Here is a 27,432-nt window from a genome sequence, read left to right as displayed (position 1 = left end):
TGTTATTTATATTTATAGTCTAAATAATGCAAGTCAAAATAACGAGGACACTGAAGTAAAGCAACTGTTAAACCATTTGGTTTAAAACCGTGGACGTTAAAATGACAGGATATGTTATTTATTTATAGATTTGCATCCCGTTTCATTCAGTTCCATATTCATAGGGTAAAGTTGCTGCTACTATCATGTTAGCATAGCAGCTGGAAACAATTCAATTCAATTGTATTTGTATAGTGCACGTGTGCAGCGATCTGCCTCGACCGGTTGGGGTGAAAGGAAAAATGGGGGACAGAAGGAGAAGTGGGGGACAGAAAAGACAAGAGGGAAAAGAGGTAGAGACAGAAGAAAGAGACCAGGAGCAGATACACAACAATTATATCAAGTTATAAGGTTAGACTAGACACTTCTGAGTCAGTGTTGACATGTTTATAGAACTACAATATCATTTATACAAGCGGCAGCAGCGATTGCTGTTTTATACTGATATCAACTTTAATTATAGCATCATAATAATGGTGACGAATGATAGCCTCGAAAATGGATCTGGGTCCTGCAACCTGTAAGAAGAGGACACAGCGAGGCAACAATGGGGCAACAGTTGTAAAAAGTTGTCCATTTTAAACTTTAAATGAATAGATCATATGATGTATATGAATAAAAGAGAGTGTTAGAGGTGTTGGGAAGCAGATTCTGTTGCTTTTGGGCAGCGCCAGAGTAGCTTTTTATCACCTGTCTCCAGGTTTTATGCCAAGACTAAGCAAAACTGCTGTCTCCAACTCTCTCTCTAGTGATTTAACTCTGGGCAGGATATGCTGTACTATTTTTTTTTTTCCTTTTCTTTTTTTTAAATAATCATGGTGTGAGTTTCCCTGCTGGCTGTTAACTTAAAAATACAGCCTATACAGGAAAGGCTACTGACAAGCAGCCTACCTAAGCTTTTCACGGCCTCCTCCTGTTTAATTTTTCAGGCTACAGGCTTTAGTGTTCCCTCAAGAGTTGGGAGGGACTGCATCCATTTTTTAGGGAAAGATTCCACAATATTTTAGAAGCAGTGCTCTTCCGTTCGCCGACAAGTGTGTTGGATAAGTTGGGCAATAAAACCTGGCACGCAATCAATGCTTCAGTTAATCCCAAAAGTATTTAAATCGAGAGAGAGACAAGCGTATGAAAAATAATTTATCACAAACTGAACAAAATAATGTGCTGATTGAACAGAATCATTTGATGAGTCTTTGGGGTTTGGATACAAGAGGGAAGATATCCGAGCAAGGACATTTGTTTCTAAGCTATTAGAAAACTCCTGGTGCTGATGGTGGTCGAGAGAGAGCGAGAGAAATAACAACAATTTTTAACCCTTTAACACCGAGCTTATCTCAGACGACATTTACAGTTTGTGCTATTGAAAAACTTTCAACTGTTTCTGAAACAGTAATTTTTACATAGTTTAAATAAAATGAATAAATGTGTTTTATGCTCTTCAATTTTCAAATTTAACACAAAACCTACAACTACAGTGTTTTTTTTTCTGAATAGAAATGTGGTTGTTTTAATTTTAAATTGTTAATATACCATTTTAACATGCAGTAAATTGTAAATAACTGCCAGATATTGAAAGTATCAAAAATGTGCTGGCCTTTTTATGGTTAAACAAAGCAAAAGACGGACATTTTGAGCATTTTATCTCTTTATTATTTAACTATTTGTTTATTTTATCCAATACTGTACTTTAGTGCATTTGCACTTGTTTGTACATTACCGAGGTGCTGTTTCACTAACTTATCTGACTTTCATTGTCGTGTTATTTTTGTATTTTCACTTTAATATTTAATTGTAAAAAGATTTATTTTTAATTTCTAGCTCTCATTTTTCGTTGTATTTTGCTTTAAAACAAATCTAAATTAGTCAATTCATTGTCATGGTGACAATAAATGCATTGTCTATCGTTTTAGTTTGTTACTTCTTAGTAGGCTGACACCGTATTAACCTCTTAGTATTGTGCCATTTTGAATGCAAAGTAAAAAATCAACACAAGACCATTCTTCTAAGTCGTATTCATTTTATATACCATATAAAATAAAAGCTAATATAAGGGTAAGAATATGCCAGGCAGAATGTAGGCCAGTGTTGAATCTGACCATGTGTATTTACACGAGTGTGTCTGTGTCCGTTTTAACAGGACTCCAGGTAACAAACCAGGCAGCAGCCCCAGAGGTCAGACCCCAGACGAGACCGGACGTCGCCACGGCCACGACGCCAACTCCTCGGTTTCTGACTTGGCCAACTCAGTCACCAGTGACATGCTGATGGTAACGCGCGATATCAACACAGTCTGTCCTGTGAGACACCTTCTATTGATACTTCACTAACTCAATGAGCGGTGCGCCTGTTTTCCTGCTTTGCTAAACTCATCTGTATTAAAACGAGATTGGCGGCTGTCCGCGGAGCCTTTTAAAACGTAATAAATGAGACGGCTGGGGGACTTGAATGTGCTCTCGCTTCATCTTCCTCAATCTAAGGTTAATGTCAGAGGCAGACAAAGAAGTGGAAGATGAGCCAAGGAGGTCGAGGAAAACGCTGAAAAATAGGTCTTTATCTGGTTGGAAATGAATGCTTATATTGGCGGTTTGTATATAAGGCTAGTTAGTTTGTTTCTATTGTTGGAAACGCACATCAAACTCGACTCAAGGTCCTTTTACTTTCTGTGTCAGGTGCTGTTTATGCTATTGTTGATTTAAACCAGCCAGTGTCAAACTCAATTACAGACGGTCGAGGGTCAGACGAGGTCAAATAATATAAAATTCAGAACAAAGCAACCTCACGGATTAAATAAAGAATCAAATAAAATCAAATTTGTCATGTGTAGATTTATTAGATTAGATTAATTTATCATAAAATAAGATTAATTGGACTTTTAACATTGGATTACTAATTCAAAGTTATATTGGAGTAAGAGCAGTAACTATTATGCGATAAATAGCTTGTGAATTATTTTCCACTGAAATCAGCCGAATAATAATGCTATATTCATCTGTCTTAGTTCATTTCCTCTGCTGTATTCCAGTAGAACTGTAGTCATATGTAATAAGACAATAATTTACTCAACTCAAAGAGAGGAAGCAAAATACAGTTCCCCGATTCCGGCTCTGTGTTTTCAAAGACCACATTTCATTTGTTCTTTTCATGTTAATTTGAGGTTACATGATGTGTAAGTGTGTAATAAGGGAGGAGCAGGAAAGCCTTGAGTTTGACGTTAAAACAGTACATGATATTTCTGTTCATACACCAAATAATTGAACTTGACGTGACTCACTTCATCTCTTTTGGCCTAAAAGTCGAATTGTTTTGTGCCGTTTGTGTTCTGCTTATTTGACTCTCTTATTAAAGGTGTATTCTGCGCACCAGCATTGATTTAAAGGTAACAAAAACCCCGATGATTAGCATCTGAGCTGTGCACTGTTTACACTTAATTCCATTTTATGACTGAGTGCTTGTGTATGAAGTTTTGCCGCAGCCAGTATTAATAACTCCGTGTTTACCAAAGTGATTGCAGAGATCTGGGAACACGGTAACGTTGCCGAAGACAAGTCAGCTGGGGTGAGAAACAAATCATATTTGTTTGATGCCAGACCCCAAATCAGCCAAACTTATTTGGAAGACAAAGCACAGGCATTTCAATTATTTCCAAATTGGTGTGCTGTAAAATTCTATCACTATTTACAGACCGAGCTGATTTAATTTAAGCCGACATGCTTGCCAGATCACAGCAGTTACTTTTGCAAGTGTAGACTCTTCTTTTCATAACTGATAGAAATGACGGACAAAATAAGAACTCTATTATTTGTGGAGCAGTTAGAGTGCACAAGAAAACCTATAGACTTCTATGTGTTTCCACTTTGTCTTCGTCTTCTTCATCCCACTCAGCTCACCCACCTGTGGAACATACCGCAGTATCTCGGCTAACAGAAATATACGGTAATCATCACCCTCGTGTGAGACGCTGGGAGGGGAGGGGCCGCACGCCTTGTTCAGCGCGGTTCGGTAATTAGCTGTGAAAGTACACGCAGTGCTGTGGGTGCTGTGAGAATATGGCAGCGATGGGTATGAGCGGTGTGTAATTATGTGGGTCTCATGGTGTGTCTGAGGAATTCACAGTGTTGGTGCCTAATGATAATGCTCATTCTGGGCAGTTCTGCCAAAGGCTACTATCTATTACACAACCAGCTTTTCTTTTTTTCTTTTTTTTGCTCAAAATACCCGGCCGGCGCTTTTGAGGCACTTGTGCTGCTGCAGGAAAAAGCAACAGCGCTATACATATACACACACACACACACACACACATTCAGCACTGAGACTGAGAGGATGCTGCGTGTGGAATGACATTCAACGCCAGGGTATACAGTATATACATAAAACCCGCTCAAGCGTCTCAGGTGATGGGTTGGTAGTGGAGGTCCTGTCAGCATCGCATGGTTCTTATCGGCATGTTTTCTGACACTGTTTTCATTTTTGTGTGATGTTCACAGAGCCAGAAATAGTGCGGTGTGAGAGTGTTGCTGCTGCTGCTGCTGCTGCTTCTTCATCATGGCTACAAAGAACAAAACGTGCAGTGGATTGACTCATTCCAGCGAAAGCTAAAGACATAGGTTATTCCTCTACCTCCACCCATGTCCAGAAGCTATATGTAGTTATATATGATATACCGTATATGAGCCTATGTTTACTTGGGAATTTGAAACTGAATTTTCATGCTACTGGAAAAAAAAAGTGCAAGCCGAAAAGAAAAATGCAGTAATGCAAAAATAAAATGACCCTAGCCTGAGAGGAAATGAGAATAAAACTAGGACACCTGCGAAAAGAACAGATTGAATAGAAGTCTATGTGAAAATGAGGCTAATTTTCACTTAAACCTAGAATACTAATCACTAACGGCGTGTATATTTCACCCGATATGATATAATATACCTGAAAAAAAATACTTTTCATCAGAATACATTTAAGTAAAACAATATGACAACGTTCAACATCTTAATACAAAAAAAAAAAAGCATCATTGGGTGACGATACAAAGCCTCTAAAATTTGTGAAAAATTTGTCGATCATTAATTAAAAATTCCCCCTGCCAAAAAAATAATGGAGCTCGGAACTTGTTATTTATTTATTCTAGCCATTCCTGGGATATCACAGTCAAACCTTGGGTGAAATCCACCCAAAAAAACAGTAATGGGTTCAGGGAAACACTCTTACCTTCAATATTGTCAGTCAACAGCATGAAGGTACACAAGGACTCATACAACATAATAAATATCACGTATTCATAATTGTGTGGGTGAAAATCACCCAACATTAGTGTTCTAGGGTTAATTTAGAACACCAATAAAGAGTTAAATGTCTTCAATGTTAGTTTTTGGTGTGTCAGTTCATTTAATTATATTTATTTGACCTGTATTTAACCAGGTAAGTCAACTGAGAAGTAATTCTTATGTACAATGACGAACAAAAACGGGGCAGAAAAACAACAAAATGATATTAAACCATTCATAGCAATTAGATGTATGAAGGGAAAAAGGATAAATGTTAAATGCAGGTGCAACAGTGGAAACCAGTGTGACTGACGGCTCATATCTTCCACTAGATGCCTGGTACAGTCTGTGAACTTCTATTTGTAAAACGTCAACATGGCGCCAGCCAAATCTCAAATCCTGAGGCTTCAGAGCGGGAGTTTATATTCCTATGGATGACACCATGGCTGGATGCCACTTGAATGCGACATTGCAAATGCCAACTGCCACAAAACCCCAAAAACCAACACTGTGTGTCTGAAAATAGTCCCCAACAAATGCAAAAAAATAATTTTTTATAAAATCATTTGGCCTTTTTGAAACTGAAACTATGCCAGTTTTTCAGTTTTTATCTTAAGATTAAGGTTCATCTGTAAGAATTGGATTGGCGGGCTGAGTAGCAAAGCTCCGACAGTGAAACGGTGTGAGGCAGCATTGGTGTAGCAAGAAATTAGTGAATAAATCCAAATTTATGACTGACAAATGTATTCAGCTGGCCACAGCTGGGACTGCAGTGTCCGGCATGAAGTAACGCAAACGCTTAATTTCCCTTACGACAATATCAAAAATACAGAAAATCACAGCATTTATTCTTTAAAATGTGTAGACTAGACCGCGTTCGGTGCTTCGGTCGAATTTCCATCTGTTGAAAGTGAGTTGTTTGCGTTTCAGAAAAAAAAATAAATTGGCAAGGAGAGAGTAATCTGTGGGAAAAAAAAAGAAAGAATGGCCAAATGTAGGAAATGGGTGGAAAGCAATTTAGGCCAGCTGTTGGGTGGAGGACTGCATAATGAAAAGTGATCATATTTAGCATGGAGAATGAGGTTGAGCAGCACCATCAGAAATGTGTGGGAGAATGTGGAATTGGATATTACATTTCTGGAAATGCTCCTTGAGTGAGTGATGCCTCTGGCTCTTCTTCCATCAGATAGCACTTTTTAAACAGGATTTCTGTCCGTCTCCTTCAGACTTTTCTCTCTGTCCACCGGCTCATTATCTGCCTCTCATCTCCACAAAGCTATGGACACTTTGTTGCACAGCAGACAGGAACCATGTGACACAACGACATGCTTTAGTTTGACTCGCATCGCCTCGGTTAAGTTGCATTTCCACCACTTGTGATGTCGTCAGACTGCCGGACACTGGTTGGTCAGAGTGCCGTCGCAGGAAGAGGCGTCCGACACACGGATCAAGCCGAACAATGCCGAACTGTAGATCACTTAAAAAGACTTGATGATCCTTAAAACGCGGGTTAATCTCCAACAATTACCAGGTAAAATGTTTAAAATCTCAATAGTTAACAGAGGAGTCTGGTGGATTTAGTGGCAACACAAACCCTGCCGCTGTATTTCTGTGCTCCGTTCATGGAGGAATTACTGAACAAATATTTTGAATTAAGTGATTCTCATGATTCCGTTACACTGAAAACAACTGCTTTAAAAGTCACTCGTTGACTCCGCCCACGTTGAGTAGGTATTATTTTGTAGTTGAAAACCAACCGAAAACGAGGCGAGCTGGGACCATACTTGGTCAAACTCAAATGACCTGTGGGCCACTGACGGTCTCATCTGGTCAGTCGGGGGCCAGTCAAGTAAAAAAAAAGGCCCAACTTTTTTGGGTCCAGTTGCGGTGGACATTATGAGCTCAAAATTACATATATGTAATAAGCCGTATTAATTCCTTTTTTATATATCCTCTATTGCCTCGTGTGAGCGTCTTTTATCCATTATTCTGTACAGCACTTTGGTCCGCTGTGTTTGTTTTAAAGTGCTTTACAAATAAAGTTGGATTGGAGAATTTCAAAATATTTTAAAGTGCTTGTTTTAATATGCGACAATAAAAAAAAAACATATTTATGATGCAAAATTGATTTAAAAATAAAAACATATAGAACTGACTCGTTACAACTTGATATTGTTTGGAGGGCCACATGAAATCGATTGGGGGCCGCAACTTTGAGACCACTGCCTTAAGATTTAAGATCTTAGGGTATGGAGTTCAACTTCCCTAACCAGTGTAAAATTGGGCACTATTTATTTCCTTGTCACATATTTATATTATTATTTGTTACCAACCGTGCAGTTCTTAGGGGGCTAATTAGTGCCTGTTTATTGTGAGCTCACTTAAACTGTGCTTCAGAGTTTTGTTGAAGAGTTGCTGTATAACTGACTGGCCTCAGTAGCTTATTGGAACGACGTTGCTCCAACTTTTAATGACTCTGAAGACTTTGAGTGGATTGAGTCATTGTTATGGATTGTTCTTGTTATGGACTGTCAGATGTGTTATTGGGATTTTGGAGTTTGGAGTTTGGACCCTCAAATGAATTGTCAGACAATAAATGCACCATAAAAAGGAAATTATTTAAACAGTGTTGTGGATTATAGGATTCTGAAGCAAATACAGAGCCGTGAAACTGAGCAAACTCTGAAAAAAAGCTAGTATGTGGAGCATGAGGTGAGGTTTTATCAATAACTGTGTAACAGCTTTACATTGATGTGTATTTGACTGTTTTTATGTGTTATTAACATTCTATTCCCCTGTTAGTAGTTCCTGATTGAGTTTATACATGTGCATTACTCATAAACAACATGAAATAATGTCTTTATGCTTCGATTACACTGAAGCAGAAACACATGAATGAACCACAAAAGAGATAAAAGGAAAAATAATAACGCGTGTCTCGTCACTCTCCTGTGGCTAAAAGTTATCTCCAGGTTCGGAGGAGGATGACCACGAGGGACCAGTGTGTGAGAAGCTGGGGCGCATTCAGTTCAGCGTGGGATACAGTTTTCAGGACTCCACTCTCACCGTGAAAATCCTCAAGGGCCAGGAGTTGCCCGCGAAGGACTTCTCTGGCACCTCGGATCCATTCGTCAAACTCTACCTGCTGCCGGACAAGAAGCACAAATTGGAAACCAAAGTGAAGAGGAAGAATCTAAACCCCCACTGGAACGAGACTTTCCTGTTTGAAGGTTTGACGGAGGCGGCTATCTCGATATACTCTTTAAAATGTTTCTGCTTCACAGAGGAATTGTGGCATTGTGCTGTGTCCTTGTCTTTCTCAGGCTTCCCCTATGAGAAGGTGGTCCAGAGGACTCTCTACCTGCAGGTTCTAGACTACGACCGCTTCAGCCGGAATGACCCCATAGGAGAGGTGTCCATCCCCCTCAACAAACTGGACCTGGCCAACATGCAGACTTTCTGGAAGGAGCTGAAACCATGTAGTGACGGCAGCGTGAGTGGAGAAGGAAAACGGGGGGGGGAGGGAAGGAAGAGGTAGAGGGACAGGGGAGGAGGGGAAGAGAGACGATGGGACAGAATGTTGCGGGTGATGTCATTCCTGGCTGCTGTGATGCTCCCGGGGGAAATGTGGTAGCGTGCTGGTGGGAGACAGCGAGTATGGAGAGGCTGACAGGTAGATGGAGAGAACACAGAGAGCCGGAGGAAGAAACAAAAATATGCAGAAGCCAATAGAGGAGAGAATGATGTAAAACAAAAAAAATGGTATAAAGATGTGAATAATCACTGTTGTTGCGCATGATTTCCCCAGGGGAGTCGAGGGGATCTGTTGGTGTCGCTGTGCTACAACCCCACAGCTAACACCATCACTGTGAGCATCATCAAAGCCCGCAACCTTAAAGCCATGGACATCGGAGGCACTTCTGGTAAAAATGCTCCTCTTCATCTCCCCTTTAACGTTGCCCTTTTGGTTCATCGCTCGCTCCACACTCCACACAGTGAAATAAATGACAAAGTGATTGACTGCTAGAAAATGACAAATCCATATTTGTAAACAAACCAACGTTGAATAGTAAAAAAAAAATCACAATGAGTGTTGCAAACAGCGTTCAAACGCGGCGTGTTTCCTCCTTCACAGACCCTTATGTAAAAGTGTGGTTGATGAACAAGGACAAGCGCGTGGAGAAGAAGAAGACGGTGGTAATGAAGCGCTGTCTGAACCCTGTGTTCAACGAGTCCTTCCCCTTTGATGTGCCTGCCCACGTGTTGAGGGAGACCACCATAATTATTACCGTCATGGACAAGGACAGGCTCAGTCGCAATGATGTCATTGGAAAGGTTTCTCCGTTCTTCTTCCTCTTCTCCTTCTCCTTCTTCTGTATTTTCCCTGATTTTGTGACTGACAAATCAGCAGCTGATCACTCAGGCAGTCTCTACTGACCCCTGCTGGAATATGCAGACCAGTCCTCTGATCTTTAAATGAATGCACAGTATATAAAATGACTGTGTGTGGAGCAGATGGTTTTTATTTAAATTTACCCCATTGATCAACAAGCATGTGCTTAAACGTAATAGTAGGTGTGTCCATAATGTTTTTTGGTATACAGGCCTGAACTTTTTACTTTTAAAAACACATTATTATAATAATGTTGCCCTCAGGAGATTGCCCTGTCCAAATCGGTTGCACTCCGCTCCACCTCTCGCTAACTGAGAACCATGGCTTTGTTACGGCTTGACTCAAAAGCACGGGGGGAGTCGAAGGTGACAAACGCGATGCAGGGTGTAGCGATAGAGGACGGACGCCGGGGCTAGTCCCACGTCCTGAGACACAAGCAGGTTAACCTGAAGAAACAAGAGGTCAAAATACCACAAAATAATGTCTCGGAGGCTTTCAGCTGAGCTTGTGTCCTGGGTTTAACCATCAGTGGCCGAGAGTCTCACTATCGCACTAATTGCAGGACAATCAGGCAACTAATGAGCTGGGGACCACGGTTTAGTGCTGGTAGGTTGTGGCTGATGAGCTGAGTGAAACCACAGGTGTGAAACTGAACTCAGGTGCTAGGATCGGAGCCTGTTCCCACAAAAACAACCGCTCACATGCACACAAAGACAAGCAGGGAAGGACGAGACAGGGGCTGTGAAACTAGTTCTGCAATGAAACTGTAAATGGCGTTCCTGATTAATTATTTCCAAAGAGCGGTTTTATTTATGATCTTTTTTTTATTATTATTATTATTACTGGAAACTTAAATTATCAAGAAGTGTGCGGTGGCCTCAAGTCACAAAGTTGTGTTTTTTTTGCATAATGAGCAGCGCTGACTAAAGAGTCTCGGGTCATGCCGGCTTTAATTGGTTAAGTTTTCGCTGTTAATACAAAGTCACCGTTGGGTCAGATCTATATTCTGTCGCTCGACACTTTTGATGAATTTGATTAAAAACTTTGTTGAATGTTGTCGGTTCGTGCTGGGGTCCAGTTATCTGACCGCGCACCTCCAGCTGGAGGACGTTGTTGGTATAACTGAGGAGGAAGAGCAACAGGGAGACTAAAAAAGAGTTGAAGATGAAACACTTCATCTAATGCTCATTTTCTGCAGCCTCACTGGTTTTTTTTTATTCTGTTGTTTTTGGAAAGGCGTTTCACCAATGTCACACGACTCTCTTTCTTTCCTGTAGATTTATCTTTCGTGGAAGAGTGGCCCCGCAGAAGTCAAGCACTGGAAAGACATGATGGGTCATCCTCGTACTACTGTGGCCCAGTGGCATGCTCTCAAGGCCTGAGGGACCGAGGGACCAACCTGCCTACAGTTTCTCCCCTACCCCCTGAATTCAGCATCATCTCAGCACATACTCCCTGACTGTAGTTTCTGGAAACTCTGTGTCACGTCTTTGTTCTCAGGCCACTTTGAAACTGTAAGTCCCCGCCCTCCGTCTCTCTCCCTGACGTCCTCTTCCCGTGACAATTTTGCTTTCTCGCGACGCCGCTCCCTTCGCCGGTGTCGACCACGATCAGTGTCAAACATCAGAGCAGTAGCCTACCTCTTGCCACCCATGAATACTACCGACCAAAAATGGATCAAACTGATATTCCTGCCATCCCATGTGGCGGCAAGGCAGGCTGCAGTCCGCTTAAATGGCGCTGACCTCTGCCCCCCCTCCCCCCCCCCATTTACCACCCACAGTACATCTGGTGTTTGCAATGAGGAAGTTGTCCACTCTGCCGCGTCACTCTTCTGTAGCTGTCACTGTCAGGAAAAGCCCACACAGGCAATTGAAGTGTATTTAAAATGGACCTGGACTTTATCTTTTTTTCCCACTTTCCACGTTTTCTCTGGCACCGGTGTAATAATAATAATAATAATAACAATAATAATAATAATAATAATAATGATAATAATAATTCTCCATTGGCTGAAACCTTTCGTCGTCTGTGCGTGCTGTGGGTGATGTGCTGTAACCCCAAAACCGAGTTCTCCAACCACACAAAAAAAAGGGATATGAGCGGGATTCTTTTTTTTTTTTAACACTGGTCCACGTAGGACCAGTGTCAAAAAAAAAAAAAGATTATTATTTCCTATTTTATTGGAAAAGAGAACCAAAAAAATTGATAAGTGATAAATGTTGTGTCTTATTTATTTATTTTCCAGAGGAAATTAGAGAATCAACTTGTTCTTCCAGACAGAAAATAAGCAAAAATGCCAGCGTGTGTTAACAGAAGAAAGAGTTGCACAGCTAAATTAAAGATATTGTTAGAAAAAAAAAGAAAAAGTATTTCCCTTGTCAAGGATGGTCGAGAAATAGTTAGAACTTGTGTTTTTGTTCTTTGTTTGTGTGTGTGTGTTTTTTTTAAGCTGAAGATGTGGGGAGGTCACTCCGTTAAAGAAGTCAATCTGTTCAAAATTTACCGACACAGGTCTTGATGTCATAGGGTTCGATCCCCCCACCCCGGAATCTCTACTGCCACACCCAAGGATTTCACTGTGGTGCTCGTTCTATTTCAAACGGCTTTTGAAAAACTCCACAGACACAGATAATCCAATCAACATCTTACCCAAGTGACCTAGGAATTGTTTTTTGTTTTTTTTATGTAGCTTTAAGTCGACCTTGATTTTATAAAGTCAATCATTTGTGGGTGACCTGAAAATCTATGAATGCAGGCAGTAAATTCTAAGTTTTGCTCAGGGTTTGAGAATAAAGATGGACAGGAAATGAATTACTCAGTCAAACGCCTTATCCCCTGCCACCCATTTGTAGTGTGTCTATTTGCTATTACTTATTAACATTTCCTCCATGTTTGTCCTTATTCTTACAGTGACTATGAGTCCATAAACAGAGTTTCTTGCTTCACTGCCAGATTGTGACCTCCCCCCAAGTCCCACACACACACACACGTGTTAAGTGGATGAATGGAAACAAATAAGAGAAATAATAACTGGGGGAAAAAAAGTCTTTTTTACATTCCACTGTCTACTGGATGTGTGCATGTGTGTTTGCACTGTGGACGAATTTTGATTTGTGTGATTGTATTTATTGTGAGTCCCTCTCTCTGTGTGTGTGTACAGTATATCTGCACTGAGTTCTATTTTGTCAGTTTAACACAGAACAAACATTGTTTACTGTTTCTATTCTGTATGGAGCGACGCCGGATGTACAGAGATTTTCTTTTTTTTGTCGTCGTTTTTTTTTTTTTTAAGTTCTCAATTCTTGAAGAAGAATTTCTTGCACTTTGACGGTGATGACATTGCTGGAACAAACCTCTCTTCATAGCATCGTCACGTATGGTCTCAAAAGAGCATTCCCAGAGCGATGATTGTTGTGATGACGACAAAAGGACTCTATGAGATTAGAAAGAAAACTTTCCTTTGACTGCCATGTACCAGATGTTTCAGTTCAGCCAGAAGTAGCTACTGACATTTTTGGTTTATCTGTGCTTTCTATCTAGTCCAAAAACTGACTCACCAAAGCCAAAAAAAGAAGAAAGAAAAAAAGAAAAGTGGGTCCCTAACATCCCAGTTGATGTTCGCCCTAAAACACCCCTGTTGTGCGCACATGCTCTCTGGCACAGAGTGTTCTGTGTGCCTTGTAAACCTCGCCACGCCTTGCTCTTCACCATATGTGCTCCCTCTCCGAGTGTCAGGATAAGAAAAAAAAAAAAGGTGAGACATGAGAGATAATCATCACCTCTTTGCATCACTGCTAGCTACATCTCAGGTCAGAGCAGAACATCGGAGGGTCCCAAAAATAACCAGGAGCACAGTCGTGTGCATTATCACCAGTGCTGCTGACAAAGCATTACATTCCAAAAGGCTTAGTAAAGAGTCACTACACGTGACGCGGCTCAAATGCAGCTGTAACGTCAGTCAGGCTTGTAGTTTGTGAGAAACTGAGCTGCAACATTCACTGCCCAAATATCACCCACTGATGCATTTTAGTGGACCACTTTAAATGTCCCATTTAGGGGCACTCTTGCTTGAGAGGTTTTACCAGCAACATTTTAATTTCTATACTGTACAAATGATTGTGAAGTGTCTTGTATAAGAAAACATCAGTATTTCCCGGGGAATGTTGATATCTGTCTGTCCTTGGTACGACTCCGCCCCCCTTCTTTCACTCCGTTTTCTCTTTGTAATCACACATCTGTGGAGTGCACAGTGTTAAATATCAGCCGTTTATTTTTTTGAACTCTGTACAGTGTATATAATAATATAAATGTGTATATAAAACAAAACTGCGTGTCTGGTACTCATTAAGGCCAACTTAATGGCAGGGCCAACGTATTGAAACAAACAGGGGCTTCAAACTCAAAATGGCCTGGGGGCCAGTGCACTTCTAGTCTGGTCCGGAGGGGCCAGGGGACAAGTTGGGGAAAAATGAACGCTTTAGTGATTAGAAATGAAAATGATATCTTGATATTCCATCGCGATGTTGCAATTACAAATATTCAGGATGACGTTGCACGCCCTTTCAAAGTAAAAGTGTTAATGTGACACAAAATGAATCTGTAAATAACAAGAAACAGAGAGAAATAAAACAGAATTAAATCATTTCATCAAAATACAAATGTAGACAATTGTAATTAAAACACTAGACAGGCTTATATAATCATTACATGTTGAATTGAATCATTTCAAAATAAGTGTATGGCTTTTTCTGTTAATTAAAATGATATTATGGAATTCATAAACGTAAAAGAATCATAATAAACCAATTGTGCTGAGGGGAAAATATGAACGTACATGGATCAACCAATAACAGACACAGCGGGAAACTACATTTGTTCTCTATTTTCCAACTCAGCGGTGGCCAATATTTGATTTGTTTAGTCATCAAAGATTATATTTGGCTGATCCAGTCTCAGCTCAGCTCTGAAATTCTCTTCTGATGTTCTTCTTGAAACAGAATTACTTCCAGTGACTTCATTTTGAATTTCAACAAACTCATTTCGCAACTATGGACGTGTGAATGTAACTTTTAATAATCCGATGACTGTCGTAACACACTTTCCTCCCGTGCTAAGAATCTTTAGTGAGACAGATGGCACAGGAGCAGAGACCACACAGAGGGGAACCCTTCTGACATCACCTCGGTCTATTTTAGGAGGAGCTGACAACATAAAAAATTGAAGGTGTCTCCTTCTCAAACGTACACTATGTTCCCTAAAGAGTGATGAGAGAGAACATGCACACGACCGGTGGACTCGTTCCTGTGCGACCGCCTTGTTATAGTATATCATGTGTGCATTATAATTCTGCAGGTGTCCACGTCTGTTACGATGCTGTGCACATCTCCCGGCTAGAGGCCATTTCCCTTATGCTCTTAGTACAAGGTTCCTCTGAGCTGACATGACACACAGTGGAGGCAAGAAATCTTAGTGTGCACACACACACACTCAGTGGTGAAGGAGACGAATATAACATTGTTAAAAATGGCCATGTGCGAGAAAATAAGCACTTTATTTTAGGATACACGTTTGCCAATTACACAGTTAATATCTGTGTCATTTTAAAATGCAGTAATGCAAAAGATCATTTTAAAGGCTTTTACTTTGTAGGAGGATTCACAATAATGCAGCTGTGGGCTGATGTGTCCACACTGCGAACATGTGTGAGACGTGTAAGTAACAGGCGTGTCATTGTGGTCAGCGTGTGCCTCAGTGGAGCCGATGCAAACAAAGGAATCTGCTTCCATCTGGTGTCGGCGCACGGACACTGCAGGCAGCCGACCCATTATTATGTAACGGCGCTGTTGCATATTGTTTAACATGGCATCCTCCAGTCATGTGATGCAGCCCTGTGGTAAAAGGTGACCGTGAGTGAGGAAGAGAAACTGAGTGAATCAACATTTATTTCATGACCTATAATGTCTATAATTGGCTCTGATTACAAACACACATGAAAGCTGACTTAGCCATTTGAATTTACAGTCATACACCATACATTTACAATACAATACAAACAAAATATTCATAACACTTCCCCAAACAAACTCCCCTCAACTCTCCCTGTGATCACCAGCTCGTAAAGGTGGACAGTGTTCCGAATATTCTGCGTTCCGTCGGGATTCTGGAGACCAATTATTTCTCACTTCCCGAATATTAACGAGTCTCTGAGCAGCTCGACGCGCCATGGCTCTCACTGACTTTCCTTATCCAAGTATTCCAAGCTGGGGGCGTCCAACCTCTGCTCCTGGTTGCGGTTCTTTGTGAACTCCTTCAGCAAATCCATGACCTCTCCTTGGTAAACGTCAGGTGTGGGCTGAGTCTCTGTTGGCAAAACAGACACAAAGGTTTAATTATTTTCAGATTCAGACAAAAATATCTCCACTTGAGGGAAAAGCAATATCCAAATCTTTATTCTTTTAGGACAACAACAATATTAATTGGTGAGGTACGGCCACAGAACTAGACAAATAAAATGCACAATATATACAAGGATTTAATGACAAGAGGTAACTCTGGTCTTTAAAAGGACAAGTAATTATAGAAAAATGATGTCTATTAATGTCAAAATTAAACCATTTCAGTGTTTTACTAACAGTTCCAGTGAAGTCAGACTAGCCCCCAACAGCTTTATTCAAGTACTGCTGCCAACTGGTTGTTTTCATGCGGTTCCCACTCTTCTGTGCAATGAAGTAGACACAGAATTTAATAAAAATTAAAAGAAAGTTGCTCGAGAAATGTGCAAAGTTCTCTTTGAACAACAAATAAGCTCCCGGGGTGAAGTCTGAATAAATTGTAAGCAGACTTGTTAGTTATTTTAGAATCAGCAGCCTAGAATAATGGTGAACAAACACATAAAAACACACAACAGGCTTTTTAATCATTACACCCTCTGGAGTTTTTTTTTCCCCATCTTTTGCAGTGTTAAGGGCTGAATTTAAAATGCGTACGTCTGATTTATTTGTCACCGTTAACGCCAAACAAGTCAAAACAAACATTTGTCATTTGCACTTGTACAAACATTAATATTGCAAGGCTGAAATGTCATTAAATATTAAAATGTCTTGCAGTGCCGGGACCCAAAAACTTATCAGAATTTGGAAGTTTCTCCCGCTCACGGACAATTTGCATAATGCATGATGACTGCTGCATTGTACGGGAAATATAACGTGTCAAACAAGAGAAACTCATCATGAAAAAAAAAAAAATAAATAAGGATCTCACCTGTTGCCCAGTAATAGATGTCCCAGTCATTGCTTGGTTCATTAATCAGCCGGTCGTACTGCTGCAGCTGCTTCTCAGTCATTGTGTTCAGGTATCGCTTTGCAAACAGGCTACAAGACAGATGGGAGAATTCATTGGAGTCTGAGGCTCATAGTCTTCGCTCTGAATAGAAATTGGTAATTATCTGAACCGCTGGTGAATGAACTCCACATAACAACCTTAATTAGAAAGAGTGGCAGGATGTGCAAATGATCCAACACCAGTGAGAGTGGAAGCTGAGAAAGTTCACCTAACAACTTTCCTACCTGTTTGCACACATGCTGCATATGCTGTACAGTTACATTTCAGAGCTTTGGCTGAGTGAGATGAGGTGAGGGGCGAGGCCTCATCTTAACCTCACCTGAACTTAAGAATGACTCCGTAACAGAAAGTGCAGGTTTAAAGACGTTGCATATCAATTGCAAAATAACTCAGTCATTTTACTTAAGAAAAAATAAAATCAACACATGGATACAAGCAACACCGAAGAGGAGAGTAGAGCTCATGTAATGTAATAAAAAAACTAGTGTGCAAAAGCCTTTAGTGTCCCGTTACTTGCACTGAGATTGCTTTTAGAGAGTAGGAGAGTAGAGTCACCATTAGAGTCAATTATTGTAGTTATATTACAGATGGGACACAATCAGTGCAGCGTAATCACCTGAGTATTATGCAGTTCTCCAACATGCCCCTCTTACGACTCTCATAAAGAAGACGGCGTCTCTTGATGTCAGTGGCCTCGTTTGCTCTCTCATCCCAAGGTGGTAGAGGGATCTCGATCAGGTCTCCCCTGGAGTCGTCTGGCGCGTCTCCACGGTAACCACGAACTGATACCATGCCCGCAGCTGCTGGTCTCCAGGCTGCCTGGCACACCCCAGACACCAGCTGACATAAAACAATAAGACATGTTAGGACGAATACCAGTATCTTGTTGACAACACATCACATCTACAGTCTTTATCCTGTTTTAATATCACCAGACCTTTACCAAAAAATGTCACCAACATCCGAGAGTCAGACTGCTATATCACTTATGTATGTCTGTAGGTGCATGTTTGAACTGGGGCCTTGTACAGAATATATGTCACAAATATTGTATGTTATAGTCATTGCGAGGCTGGAGTCTAATAACACAAAGATAACACTTTATTGTATGTTGTATGAAAACATTTATTTCACTTCCTACACTTCTTCCAAAGCAAATAGAACACATTCAAACATATCACTCTGGCATGGTTATGTGGTGTTCGATACTTGTTTTTATGACTTTGAAAGTTCCTTCTTTTAAAATTGCACTTCATCAGAGCTTCCCAAATGTGGTTCTTGCAGGGTCTCAGAAAGGGTTATAAACTTCTACATTATAATGTATCACTTTAATTTACTGATGATAACAATATACAATGTTTTTACTTGTAAATACAACACAGGGCTCCTCATTTATGGGAGATTATTACATAAAGGGCAGGACATTTAAAGTACAGAATATCCTTCACCTCAACCTTCCCGGACTGCTTGAACTGTATATATTATCTGTTCTTCGTGCTAGTTTTGGCCAAGAACTTACAACAACAGTACATAAGTGTCGCCATTTGTTTGTTACAATGTTCTAATTAGTCCAATACACGTCACGTAAACATTTAGAAAGTTATGTTGTCTAAAAAAGATAAACAAGGGGGTGTCACACAAATATATGTCCGTCACACGCTGTCCTGTTGTACAACTGTCCTCTAGCAACACACGATGGGGTTACTGTGGTCTCTGCACCTTGACTCATTACATTTTAATAGACTCGACTACGTGAACATTAGTCATTTGCAGCATTGCTAAACCGTATTAAAAATATCACACGACATAATTTAGCGTTATCGATTTTAAAAACAAATCCTCGCTGAACTACTATAGTTTTAGATTAGAGCAGCGCCACTAAATTTACACCGACAAAAACATATTAAGTTGACTTCATTACTCACTCTTTTCGCAATGACAGACGACAGCATGTTAAACTCCTGTTCTGAAACCTGTAAAAGAAACAGCCCGTCCTACGTCTGATTGTTACTGGTGTCTGGAAAGCTGATATTACACAAGCAGCGTTCACGTAAGGGAACACTTTCGAGGGGCGACTTTCAACAACGCACACATTACGTCACATTATAAGGAAACTATTATGTCCAGTTACCGCAGAACATAATTGGGGTTAATGTGGTGCATTTAAGAGGTGTAGATTATTGGGTGAGATTTTATCAAATGTGATGAATATAACATTAAATGAAACCAAATTGACGTCCTAAACTGAAATGAATTGAGAGAAGGAACCCATATTAGATATTGTTCCCACCCGGTCCAGTCGCATCGACACACTTTGACGTACACATACTAAAGGAATAGCAACATTAGCCCTAGCTAATGTAAGAGCGACCGCTCGCTAGTTGGTAATTACTCGTACATGCACTTATACATTAAATAATGTGCCTTTATTTTTAATTATTTAATTAAAGTATTTGTGTGCCAATTTCCGCTCATCGTATTCTCGGTTTTTCATGTTTTGTTTCACCGTTTGATGTTTTACGTGATCGAGCGGAACATTAGCACAAGTGCAAACAAGGCGGAACGCTAGCAGCAATTAGTGAACAGTAACAGTTCACCTGTTGTCGCTGTGCACTGATGATCTGCAGTCAAACGTGCAAGCGCGAAATACTTTGATAGGGAAAAGGGGATATTGATAAAAAGGAAAACTCGCTGCAGTGCCATCAGTTGGATCATCAAAGGCCCACAGGATGGCTGCTCCTGGAGCTGCAGCCGGACCAAGCACCTCCAACTGGAATGCCAGAAATATTCACAGTGATCTGAATCAAAACGAGGAGGTGAGTCTGGTGTTATCATGGGCCGTGAATGGACACAGTGGACTTTACCTGTTGCACTTACTTGTTTGTGTAGCTGTCTACCTCTTTATTAATATTGAGTAAGTAATCAATTAAATAGTAATCATCCAATGCCGATTATTAAAAATAATGACCGAAATCAAAACTAACTATAATGCATGACTATTCGTACGTCACAATGTACATATCAGAGGGTGTGCATACAATCACATACTAAGTTGTCAGTATATTAGGAACACTGAACTTAAAGGTTCATTGCATAACAAATAGTGGCAACCAAATATAAGTATTTTAGGGAACTACTATGACCTTCCCATGCCAGAACAGAAATCATTCTTCATATGTGTAGTAAGTTTCAGCCTCAAAACACAAAACACATGCTATGGCTGTTATGTTCATTTGGGCTTCTGTAGAAACATGGCGTTGCAAGATTGTGGCCTCTACAAAGCAATACCCTTGCCTAAAGTACACATATTTCAAAGTGATTATACACTGACAAACATACTCATGGGTATTTATAATCTGTGAGTAAATCCCCTAAATGCTGCACACCAGACCTTTACATAAACAGTGTCTAATAAACCAGTCCTGTAATAAATCATTATTTAAACTGTGTAGAAGAGCTGTTGATTCACCTGTAAGATCAATTACTGCTAACTGTACAGCCTACCCTCACCCTCTATTAGTTGAATGGGGTTGACAAAATCCTGCAACGTCTTTTAGAATAACATCATCCAGTTCAGTTTATTTTCAGCCAATTTTTTTGCTGCCAATATAATTCTGGACAGTCACAGACAGTATTATGGGAATCGTCACATCAGTTAATTTTTCCTGCAACTTGGCACCAGCATTTGAGCTTCCGCCGCTTTGTCCATTGCTGCTCTGTCCATTGAGCTTCAACAGATGACGAGCGAGTGTAAGATAACTTATTGTTGTTTTTTCAGGACTTGGACAGGATTGCTGAAGCGAATGAACTTTTTGATGCTGTTCTGACCGGCTCAGTCGATCGGGTAAAGAAAGTGGCTAAAAAGGCATCACCTCCTTATAGGGCAGCAGTTCAAGATGAGGTTAAATCAGTAGAGGTGCAAGGAGGAAACTCACAGAAGCGACTGTCGTTGTATATTGGAAGTTTCCCCTGGGTGAGTTACATTTACTATGTTTATTTTGGTCACATGGTATTGTACATTATCAGTTTTGTCCACATCGACATGCAGAACACTGTCTACATGAACCAGTATAATGTCATTTTCCAGAAGTCATAAAATACAATTTTTAAGCAAAGCATTCGATGTGTTTTACTTTTGTTGGTGATGAAGGACTACGATTTACGTTGAGTTTATGTAAATGACAGTCATTTAAAATAGAATTCCTGTTAAACAAGAGACCTGTTTGAATATAATACATATGAAAAACATACTTGGTTGGCGTACAGGTTGCAAACTAACTGCTAGGTGTTTATCTACTCGGATAATGTCTGTTTAAGTATCCATTTTATCCTTCTGACATTTTCTCAAATCTGCAAACATTTGCAGTGGACATCTGATGGGGACATCACATCTATGGCCCTAACCTTGGGTGTGAGGGATATCAAGGAGATCAAATTTGCAGAGAACAGAGTGAATGGCCAGTCAAGAGGGTGAGTGGTTCAAAATCAAGTGTTTGTGAAAGAGATAATGAAAAATGAAGCATTTTATGTGGTATAGAGTTGCATGTGTTGTTTCATCTCCTCTGTACAGCTATGCAGAAGTAGTGGTGACCTCAGAGGAATCATTCAAAGTACTGTTGGAAAAAATACCCCAGTGTAAACTGAACGGGGAAACAGTTGAATGCCGATTTGCCACTCGACAGAACCTCACCGTGTTTGAGGACGTTGCAAATAAACGTAAGCGCACCATAAACTTAGCAAAATACTGGGGAACTTATGATGCAAAGTGTGTCTGTTCCTGCAATCTTTGACAAAAACATTGTGTTCTCAACAGGTATACCCCTCCGTCTTAATTCAAAAGATCCCAAGGAGTCGGATCATTCAGATCAGGCTCCCTCATTACCACAGGAGCCCATCGCTCCACCAAGACCCCCAATTTTCCCAACACATGCGTTTCCACCTATGCCTTTCCTCGGTCATCCGCCTCCTCCCTTCCCACCTATGCCTCCACACATGCCACCTCCCCTGCCTCCCCCTATATTCCCTCCTCATCCAGTCCATATTCCCAGCCAACCGCCTCCTAGTCTTCATATAAACCCTGCATTCTTCAACCAGGATGGACACAGCAGCAAAGCTTACAGCCAACACAAGTAAGAACATGTACTGTTTTTTTAAATTAACTTTTTGAAGTGTGGTTGTTTGAGGTACTGACGCATCACCGGGCCCTGACCCTACTCACTCTAAACATTGCTGCCTGTGAGGACATGTGGAAAAACAGATTTTATCCACTAAACAGAACGCTTAACTACTACAATTTATGCATGCATAAATCTATGGTCTATGATTCTTGCTGCATAAATCTATGATCTATGATTCTTGCTGCCTTTTCAGACTGAAACGTCTGGCTTTGGTGTGGAAGAGTGAGCGGTTTACAAACTTTATTTTGTAGTTGGAAAAGAGGAGACAAGTATTTTAAGATAAGAGCATATGTGGCTATTATTAGGTGAGACTAAAGAGTCTAAAATCTGTTTTTCTTGTGTCCCCGCTGGCAGCAATTAAGTCAGTCTTATGCTGGTTCTCAGCAGAAGGGGCCAGCAGGGGGCACACAGCTCAGGCAGCACTGACTATGTGTCAGTACATCATACATCCACACTGGAAAGTGGATCATTAGCAGCAAGATATGTCAATTTTTTTGATTGTCTTAGTCAGTGTGACAACAATCTGTCTTTTTTTTTTTAGACAAACACCTCAGAGTCCAGAGGAGGATTTTGATGAGCTAATGAACAGAAATAGAGCCATCGCCAGCAGTGCCATCTCCAAGGCTGTGTCTGGAGCAACAGCTGGTAAGTAAAGTGCTTTATTCTTTGAAGTGGAAGAAAGAACACAGAACCTAATAAGCCATGTGGAGGAGGAACTGGTCACTACTTAAAATAGCTGCCATATGGAAAATATCCAAGAGCAACTAGACGTTAAGCAGATTATTTCTGTAAACGCTGTTAAACATTTATATCACTCACTCAGATACTTTATGTAGGTGTTTGTGTGCGCTGGTGCAGCTTTCTACATTTCATTACAGGAAATATAATTATCAGTTGAGTTGTGGTGCTTTAAATCCGATGTAGAGCTGAATCAATAAAATGCAGATGTTTGAAATGTTTTTTTTTTTATCAATGTCAAACTGTGGTGTTACTTCAAGCTGATAAATGTAAAATATGTATGACCTTTAGCCTTTAAAAGAGTTACTGCAATCCCAATGGAAAACATTGCAGGGGGCTTGGTTGCCAGATTTGCAGGAAATATGATGCTGCACTTGTACCTGACATTACACTGCTGTGCACAAACTTGTATATAACTGTCCCATGGTCTGTTTTATTTTTTATAAATATTGAACCTATTTGGTTAATGTTAGTTTCAGCTACAGGCTGGGATTGAGAATGTGAGAAGAGCTCAACTACTTAAATCAATATCTAATCTCTAGTCTCTTTAATTGCAAATGCAGGAGATTTGCAAGTGGCGATGGAGACTCTATTAACTGCCATTGCCATCATTAAGCAGTCCAGAGTGTACAGAGATGAACGCTGTCAAGCGCTGGTCACCTCCCTCAAAGATTGCCTCGTCTCCATCCAAGGAAACTATGGCTACAGGTTGGTAAAATCAAACCTCTGGATTCCAATACATGGTGCATGTTGTTGTCCACACAGAAAGCTTTTGTAATAGTGGAGATCACACAAGCACCTATTTCTATGCAGGGGAAGCAGTCGTTCTAGGGAAAAAGAAAGAGACCGCGATAGGGGCCGTGACCGGGAGCGAGAGCGGGATAGAGAAAGAAACCAGGAAGATTCCTCTGGCTGGGAAGGAGCGGGAGTGTCTCGAAGACGCAGAGAACGTTCCTGGAGTGGAGATCGAGACAAGGAGCGCTCGCGGGAACGTGAACGGGAACGTGAAAGGCACAGAGATCACAGAGACAGATACCGCTGACATGGTATGACATTTTTATTATTTTTTTCCTTTTCTATTTTATTTTAATGCATTGACCAGATGTGAATGATTCCTTAAAGAATTTGTTAATATAGAGTTACATTTTAAATTATTAGACTTTTATTGTTTGATGTTATACAGCTATTGTAATTTAAAGGAGACCATAATGTAAAAAACTGCCTGTACATTCACATTTACCTGGAGTTTCAAACCACTGGAATGTTTTATCTCTCATCCCATGTCTTCTATTGCTTGGTGAACCTCAATAATTATTGCTATATAATACACAACCAATCCTCTGGATTCCAGTCGTACAGATTACTAACAGATTAATACTCAGTGTTTTCAGCAGCTTGTTTTCGAAACAGTTTTATAATATAGTTGTTTGAGTATATTGCACCTTTGCTCAAATATAAATGGGCTATATTTGATTTGCAACTAGAATTTAAAATAGGTACTGTTATCCCCCTCTTTGTCAGAAAATTGAGGTTTCCAGGTAGTTTGAGGAATAAATCCCACATGAACCCAAAAGACAGCTCTGAGGAACTACACTTATACCCCTTTTCCTCAACATAGACATACACAATTTAAAGTGTGAATAAACTGGCTGTGTCATTGTTAGTGAAGCTATTATTTCAAGCACTTTTCCTTTGATAATTTTATAACTAAATGCTATAGTTTGTTACTTACTATAAACAAATGTCTAACATTCAAACAATTGCCAACAAGTAGGATTGCAGTGTTGTGGTATTTACTCAGGGGCAACAGAAGTTCAACACTGGAATTTTAATACAATACATTTCTTATAAGCGGCTCTTTTTTAAAACCACTGTGACCAACTCAGTCCCTGGCCTGACTAACTTGTGATTCTCTGCCAGTTAAGAGGCTTAAACAAACTGCCGCCCAGTACTTTGCAGTATGTTAATGGTTAAAAAAAACAACTAAGAAATATCATCCAATTGAATGGATTTATTTTTTTAAATGTGTAATTTTTAGGAGATTTCTTTGACACTAATGCTGGTCTTACTGACTTTATCTTTATTTCTGGCCTCTGGTTCTTTTCTGCTTGCAATGGAAACCTTTTAGCAGTTTACAGTTCATGTAGTTATTCATGGCTATAACTTGACAGCATATACAACATATTGCATTGAGTATAACGTGGAGTGAATGTGTAAACTTTTCAGTCTATACAAGGGTTCATTGCATTGTGTGGAACACCCCAGATTGTGTCCCGTAATTTTATGAGTCAACAATGGGCACAAAATTGCCCCAATACTTCTAGATCTAAGGACAGTTAACACACGGTGTTTCATTAAGCTGTTGTAATACAATTCTAATGTGGTTTTAAAGCTATGCTCTGTCTCTTCACAGGCAGATCACGTCTATAACTGTTAAGCAGAGCAAAGACAGGACTATTTGTTTCTGCGTCAAGCTGTAAAAAAACACTTGGAGGATTCTAAGGTGAGGCTGAAGATATGTCTCCAAAAAGTATAATAATGTGTACTTTTTGTTCTTCAGTCAACTGTACATAGTGGGACTTTTTCCTGTTTTAAGAAGAAAAAAAATGTTGTAGGATTATTTTTCAGGTACATTTGCTTCTGGGACATCAGTCCAAAGCTTGCATGCATATGAAACCGATTAACTTAAGTAATACATTGTATTGTTTATCACTTTCTTTTGTATTAAGTCTACAAATTAAAAAAAAAAAAACATCTCTGGAACTGTATATCCAATGGTCTATTTTTGTCATTTAGGATACTTTACATCTGTTGTTTTTGTATGTTAATTTACCATTAGAATGGATATTTAACCACAATACAGTCAACACACCTGACTATATATTTATAAGAATCATAATTCAGCAGCAATTGATGTGCATTGCAAAGCCATTTTTGACTGACATTGGTAATCAAGTAGCCTATTAGAAAATGGAGATGGAGATAGAAAATGACAGCTTTAGTTTGTTGCACAGCACACCCATCAAAAGCACAGTTTGGTTACTGTAATTTTATAGTTTCTGATAGAAAACTAGATAAGTCAGCAATATCAGGAGTACAGGTACATTTAATAGCTTTATTTAGAAAAGAAAACCTGTCAAAGAAGATGAACAAATCAATGTTTCAAAAGTCTTCATTGTGATGACATTTGCCATTGCAAAATAACACAAATCAGTCCAAGCCACAGCCCCATGAAGTCCATGCATTTGCTGCACGTAGGCGGTCACGATCACTTCTCCAGAGGAGCATAATTCAATAGTTTTTCAATAAGATCCACGTGAGAAAGCAGCATCCTCCGACAGCAGTATCTCTTCAGGCCCAGGGCATCAAGAGCATCACTTAAGAGGAAGAGAGGAGGTAAAAGTCAGTCATAATGCATGACATACAGATCAATGGATAAATAAGTAAACAACATGAACATTAATGCAGACAATAATGAGGATGTATCCACCCAAATGGTCCATTATTTATTCCATCATGTGATGGTGTTCTGTACAAAGCTTGTTACTGGGGAATAGGGTGAAAGGTTTTTTATGAGTAGCGTATTTCAATTTCCCAAAAACTGGTTTTAAAACAGCTGACGCAAATGAGTCATGAGAAAATGGTTGGTCACCACTATTTTAGCGGATACACTTAAGTATATAAACAGCAGGTAGTACTTCAACTTACCCCTCAGTATATTCCGCTTGGAGTAGACCCAGGTATGCCTCCCACTTATTACCCACGATCTTCCCACAAGTGAAGCACCGGACTGGAATAATCATCTTTATGCACCTGCAGCCAGAGACACAAAAAACAAAATCCAATTAAAATCAATTCCAAAGGGGCAACGTCACAATAGACGTGCCTAACTAGTGAATGTTAACGCACCATTTTAAGAAGATGCTACGGAAAACAAAATTAAAATGTGAGCTCAACAAGGCTAACTCCTGTTTAACTTTAAGGACCCGATTCTATTTACGCAGGTTAGCTTGAATTATCACGTTTTTGTTATAGCGTTGGTCTTTAAAGTACTGCAGATCACAGTCTTTAATAACTTAAACTCCGACACCAATACAGACCATAGCCACGCGATTAGCATAACAGCAAACTGTTAGCTAATGCTAGCCACAAGAAACGTGTTGCTACGAGCTTGTTTTTGTTTTTTAGTCATTTACCGGTAAAAAATAAAATAAAATATAATATTTAACACATTCAAATTCTGTGCACTTACCGTCACCAGTATGTTTTTTTCCTGAAGATAAAGTAAAAGCGTTATTGTGATGGCGAACTACGAAGAGTGATGGCGGATTCCCTCCTGACCCAGGCAGTGCTACAGCAACTTCCGTCTGGTAACTTCCAGTGCTGATCCTTCAAAATAAAAGCTAGAAATTCACTAATAAATTAAATTCACTGATAAATTTCGATAGATAGATAAATATAACTCATTGTGACTGATCTT

The 27,432-nt window shown here is 39.9% G+C and overlaps 4 protein-coding genes across 4 annotated transcripts in view; 2 read left to right on the top strand and 2 right to left on the bottom strand.

Moving 5' to 3' along the window:
* syt7b (synaptotagmin VIIb) overlaps positions 1-11,112 on the top strand; it is a 103,763-nt gene extending 92,651 nt beyond the window's left edge. Inside the window, exons 8-13 of the mRNA XM_044030344.1 lie at positions 2,177-2,306; positions 8,263-8,530; positions 8,624-8,793; positions 9,109-9,223; positions 9,436-9,635; positions 10,971-11,112. Coding sequence (XP_043886279.1) covers positions 2,177-2,306; positions 8,263-8,530; positions 8,624-8,793; positions 9,109-9,223; positions 9,436-9,635; positions 10,971-11,075 — 988 coding nt within the window. The 3' untranslated portion in view covers positions 11,076-11,112. The remainder of the gene's footprint in view (positions 1-2,176; positions 2,307-8,262; positions 8,531-8,623; positions 8,794-9,108; positions 9,224-9,435; positions 9,636-10,970) is intronic.
* A 4,509-nt stretch (positions 11,113-15,621) lies between these two features.
* Positions 15,622-19,134, bottom strand: sdhaf2 (succinate dehydrogenase complex assembly factor 2). Its single transcript, XM_044030364.1, has 4 exons — positions 18,963-19,134; positions 17,654-17,877; positions 16,957-17,066; positions 15,622-16,056 (listed from the first exon to the last, which is right to left on the bottom strand). The coding sequence occupies exons 1-4, from the start codon at positions 18,987-18,989 to the stop codon at positions 15,926-15,928; spliced, it is 492 nt and encodes a 163-aa protein (XP_043886299.1). The 5' UTR covers positions 18,990-19,134; the 3' UTR covers positions 15,622-15,925.
* Positions 19,135-19,185: 51 nt separating this feature from the next.
* On the top strand, positions 19,186-25,720 carry LOC122772360 (cleavage and polyadenylation specificity factor subunit 7-like). The gene is made up of 9 exons (XM_044030355.1): positions 19,186-19,853; positions 20,816-21,010; positions 21,404-21,507; positions 21,608-21,753; positions 21,851-22,166; positions 22,756-22,859; positions 23,516-23,660; positions 23,766-23,998; positions 25,366-25,720. The coding sequence occupies exons 1-8, from the start codon at positions 19,767-19,769 to the stop codon at positions 23,992-23,994; spliced, it is 1,326 nt and encodes a 441-aa protein (XP_043886290.1). The 5' UTR covers positions 19,186-19,766; the 3' UTR covers positions 23,995-23,998; positions 25,366-25,720.
* Positions 25,721-26,053: 333 nt separating this feature from the next.
* On the bottom strand, positions 26,054-27,325 carry polr2l (RNA polymerase II, I and III subunit L). Its single transcript, XM_044030367.1, has 3 exons — positions 27,205-27,325; positions 26,661-26,765; positions 26,054-26,329 (listed from the first exon to the last, which is right to left on the bottom strand). The coding sequence occupies exons 2-3, from the start codon at positions 26,753-26,755 to the stop codon at positions 26,221-26,223; spliced, it is 204 nt and encodes a 67-aa protein (XP_043886302.1). The 5' UTR covers positions 26,756-26,765; positions 27,205-27,325; the 3' UTR covers positions 26,054-26,220.
* Positions 27,326-27,432: the final 107 nt, after the last annotated feature.

The sequence above is a fragment of the Solea senegalensis genome, linkage group LG7, assembly GCF_019176455.1.
Source record: "Solea senegalensis isolate Sse05_10M linkage group LG7, IFAPA_SoseM_1, whole genome shotgun sequence".
Classification (NCBI taxonomy): Eukaryota; Metazoa; Chordata; class Actinopteri; order Pleuronectiformes; family Soleidae; genus Solea; species Solea senegalensis.
Note: the sequence above shows the minus strand (reverse complement) of the source record. Positions and strands in the feature narration are given on the sequence as shown.

Coding starts and splice junctions, on each gene's coding strand:
- LOC122772360 (XM_044030355.1), top strand. CDS start 19,767: ATGGCTGCTCCTGGAGCTGCAGCCGGACCAAGCACCTCCAACTGGAAT. Junction 21,508..21,607: donor GTGAATGGCCAGTCAAGAGG/GTGAGTGGTTCA, acceptor TCCTCTGTACAG/CTATGCAGAAGTAGTGGTGA. Junction 22,860..23,515: donor TGTGTCTGGAGCAACAGCTG/GTAAGTAAAGTG, acceptor TTGCAAATGCAG/GAGATTTGCAAGTGGCGATG.
- polr2l (XM_044030367.1), bottom strand. CDS start 26,755: ATGATTATTCCAGTCCGGTGCTTCACTTGTGGGAAGATCGTGGGTAAT. Junction 26,330..26,660: donor CAAGCGGAATATACTGAGGG/GTAAGTTGAAGT, acceptor CTTCCTCTTAAG/TGATGCTCTTGATGCCCTGG.
- sdhaf2 (XM_044030364.1), bottom strand. CDS start 18,989: ATGCTGTCGTCTGTCATTGCGAAAAGA. Junction 17,878..18,962: donor CGTCTGTCATTGCGAAAAGA/GTGAGTAATGAA, acceptor GTTTTATGTCAG/CTGGTGTCTGGGGTGTGCCA. Junction 17,067..17,653: donor GAGAACTGCATAATACTCAG/GTGATTACGCTG, acceptor TCTGTCTTGTAG/CCTGTTTGCAAAGCGATACC.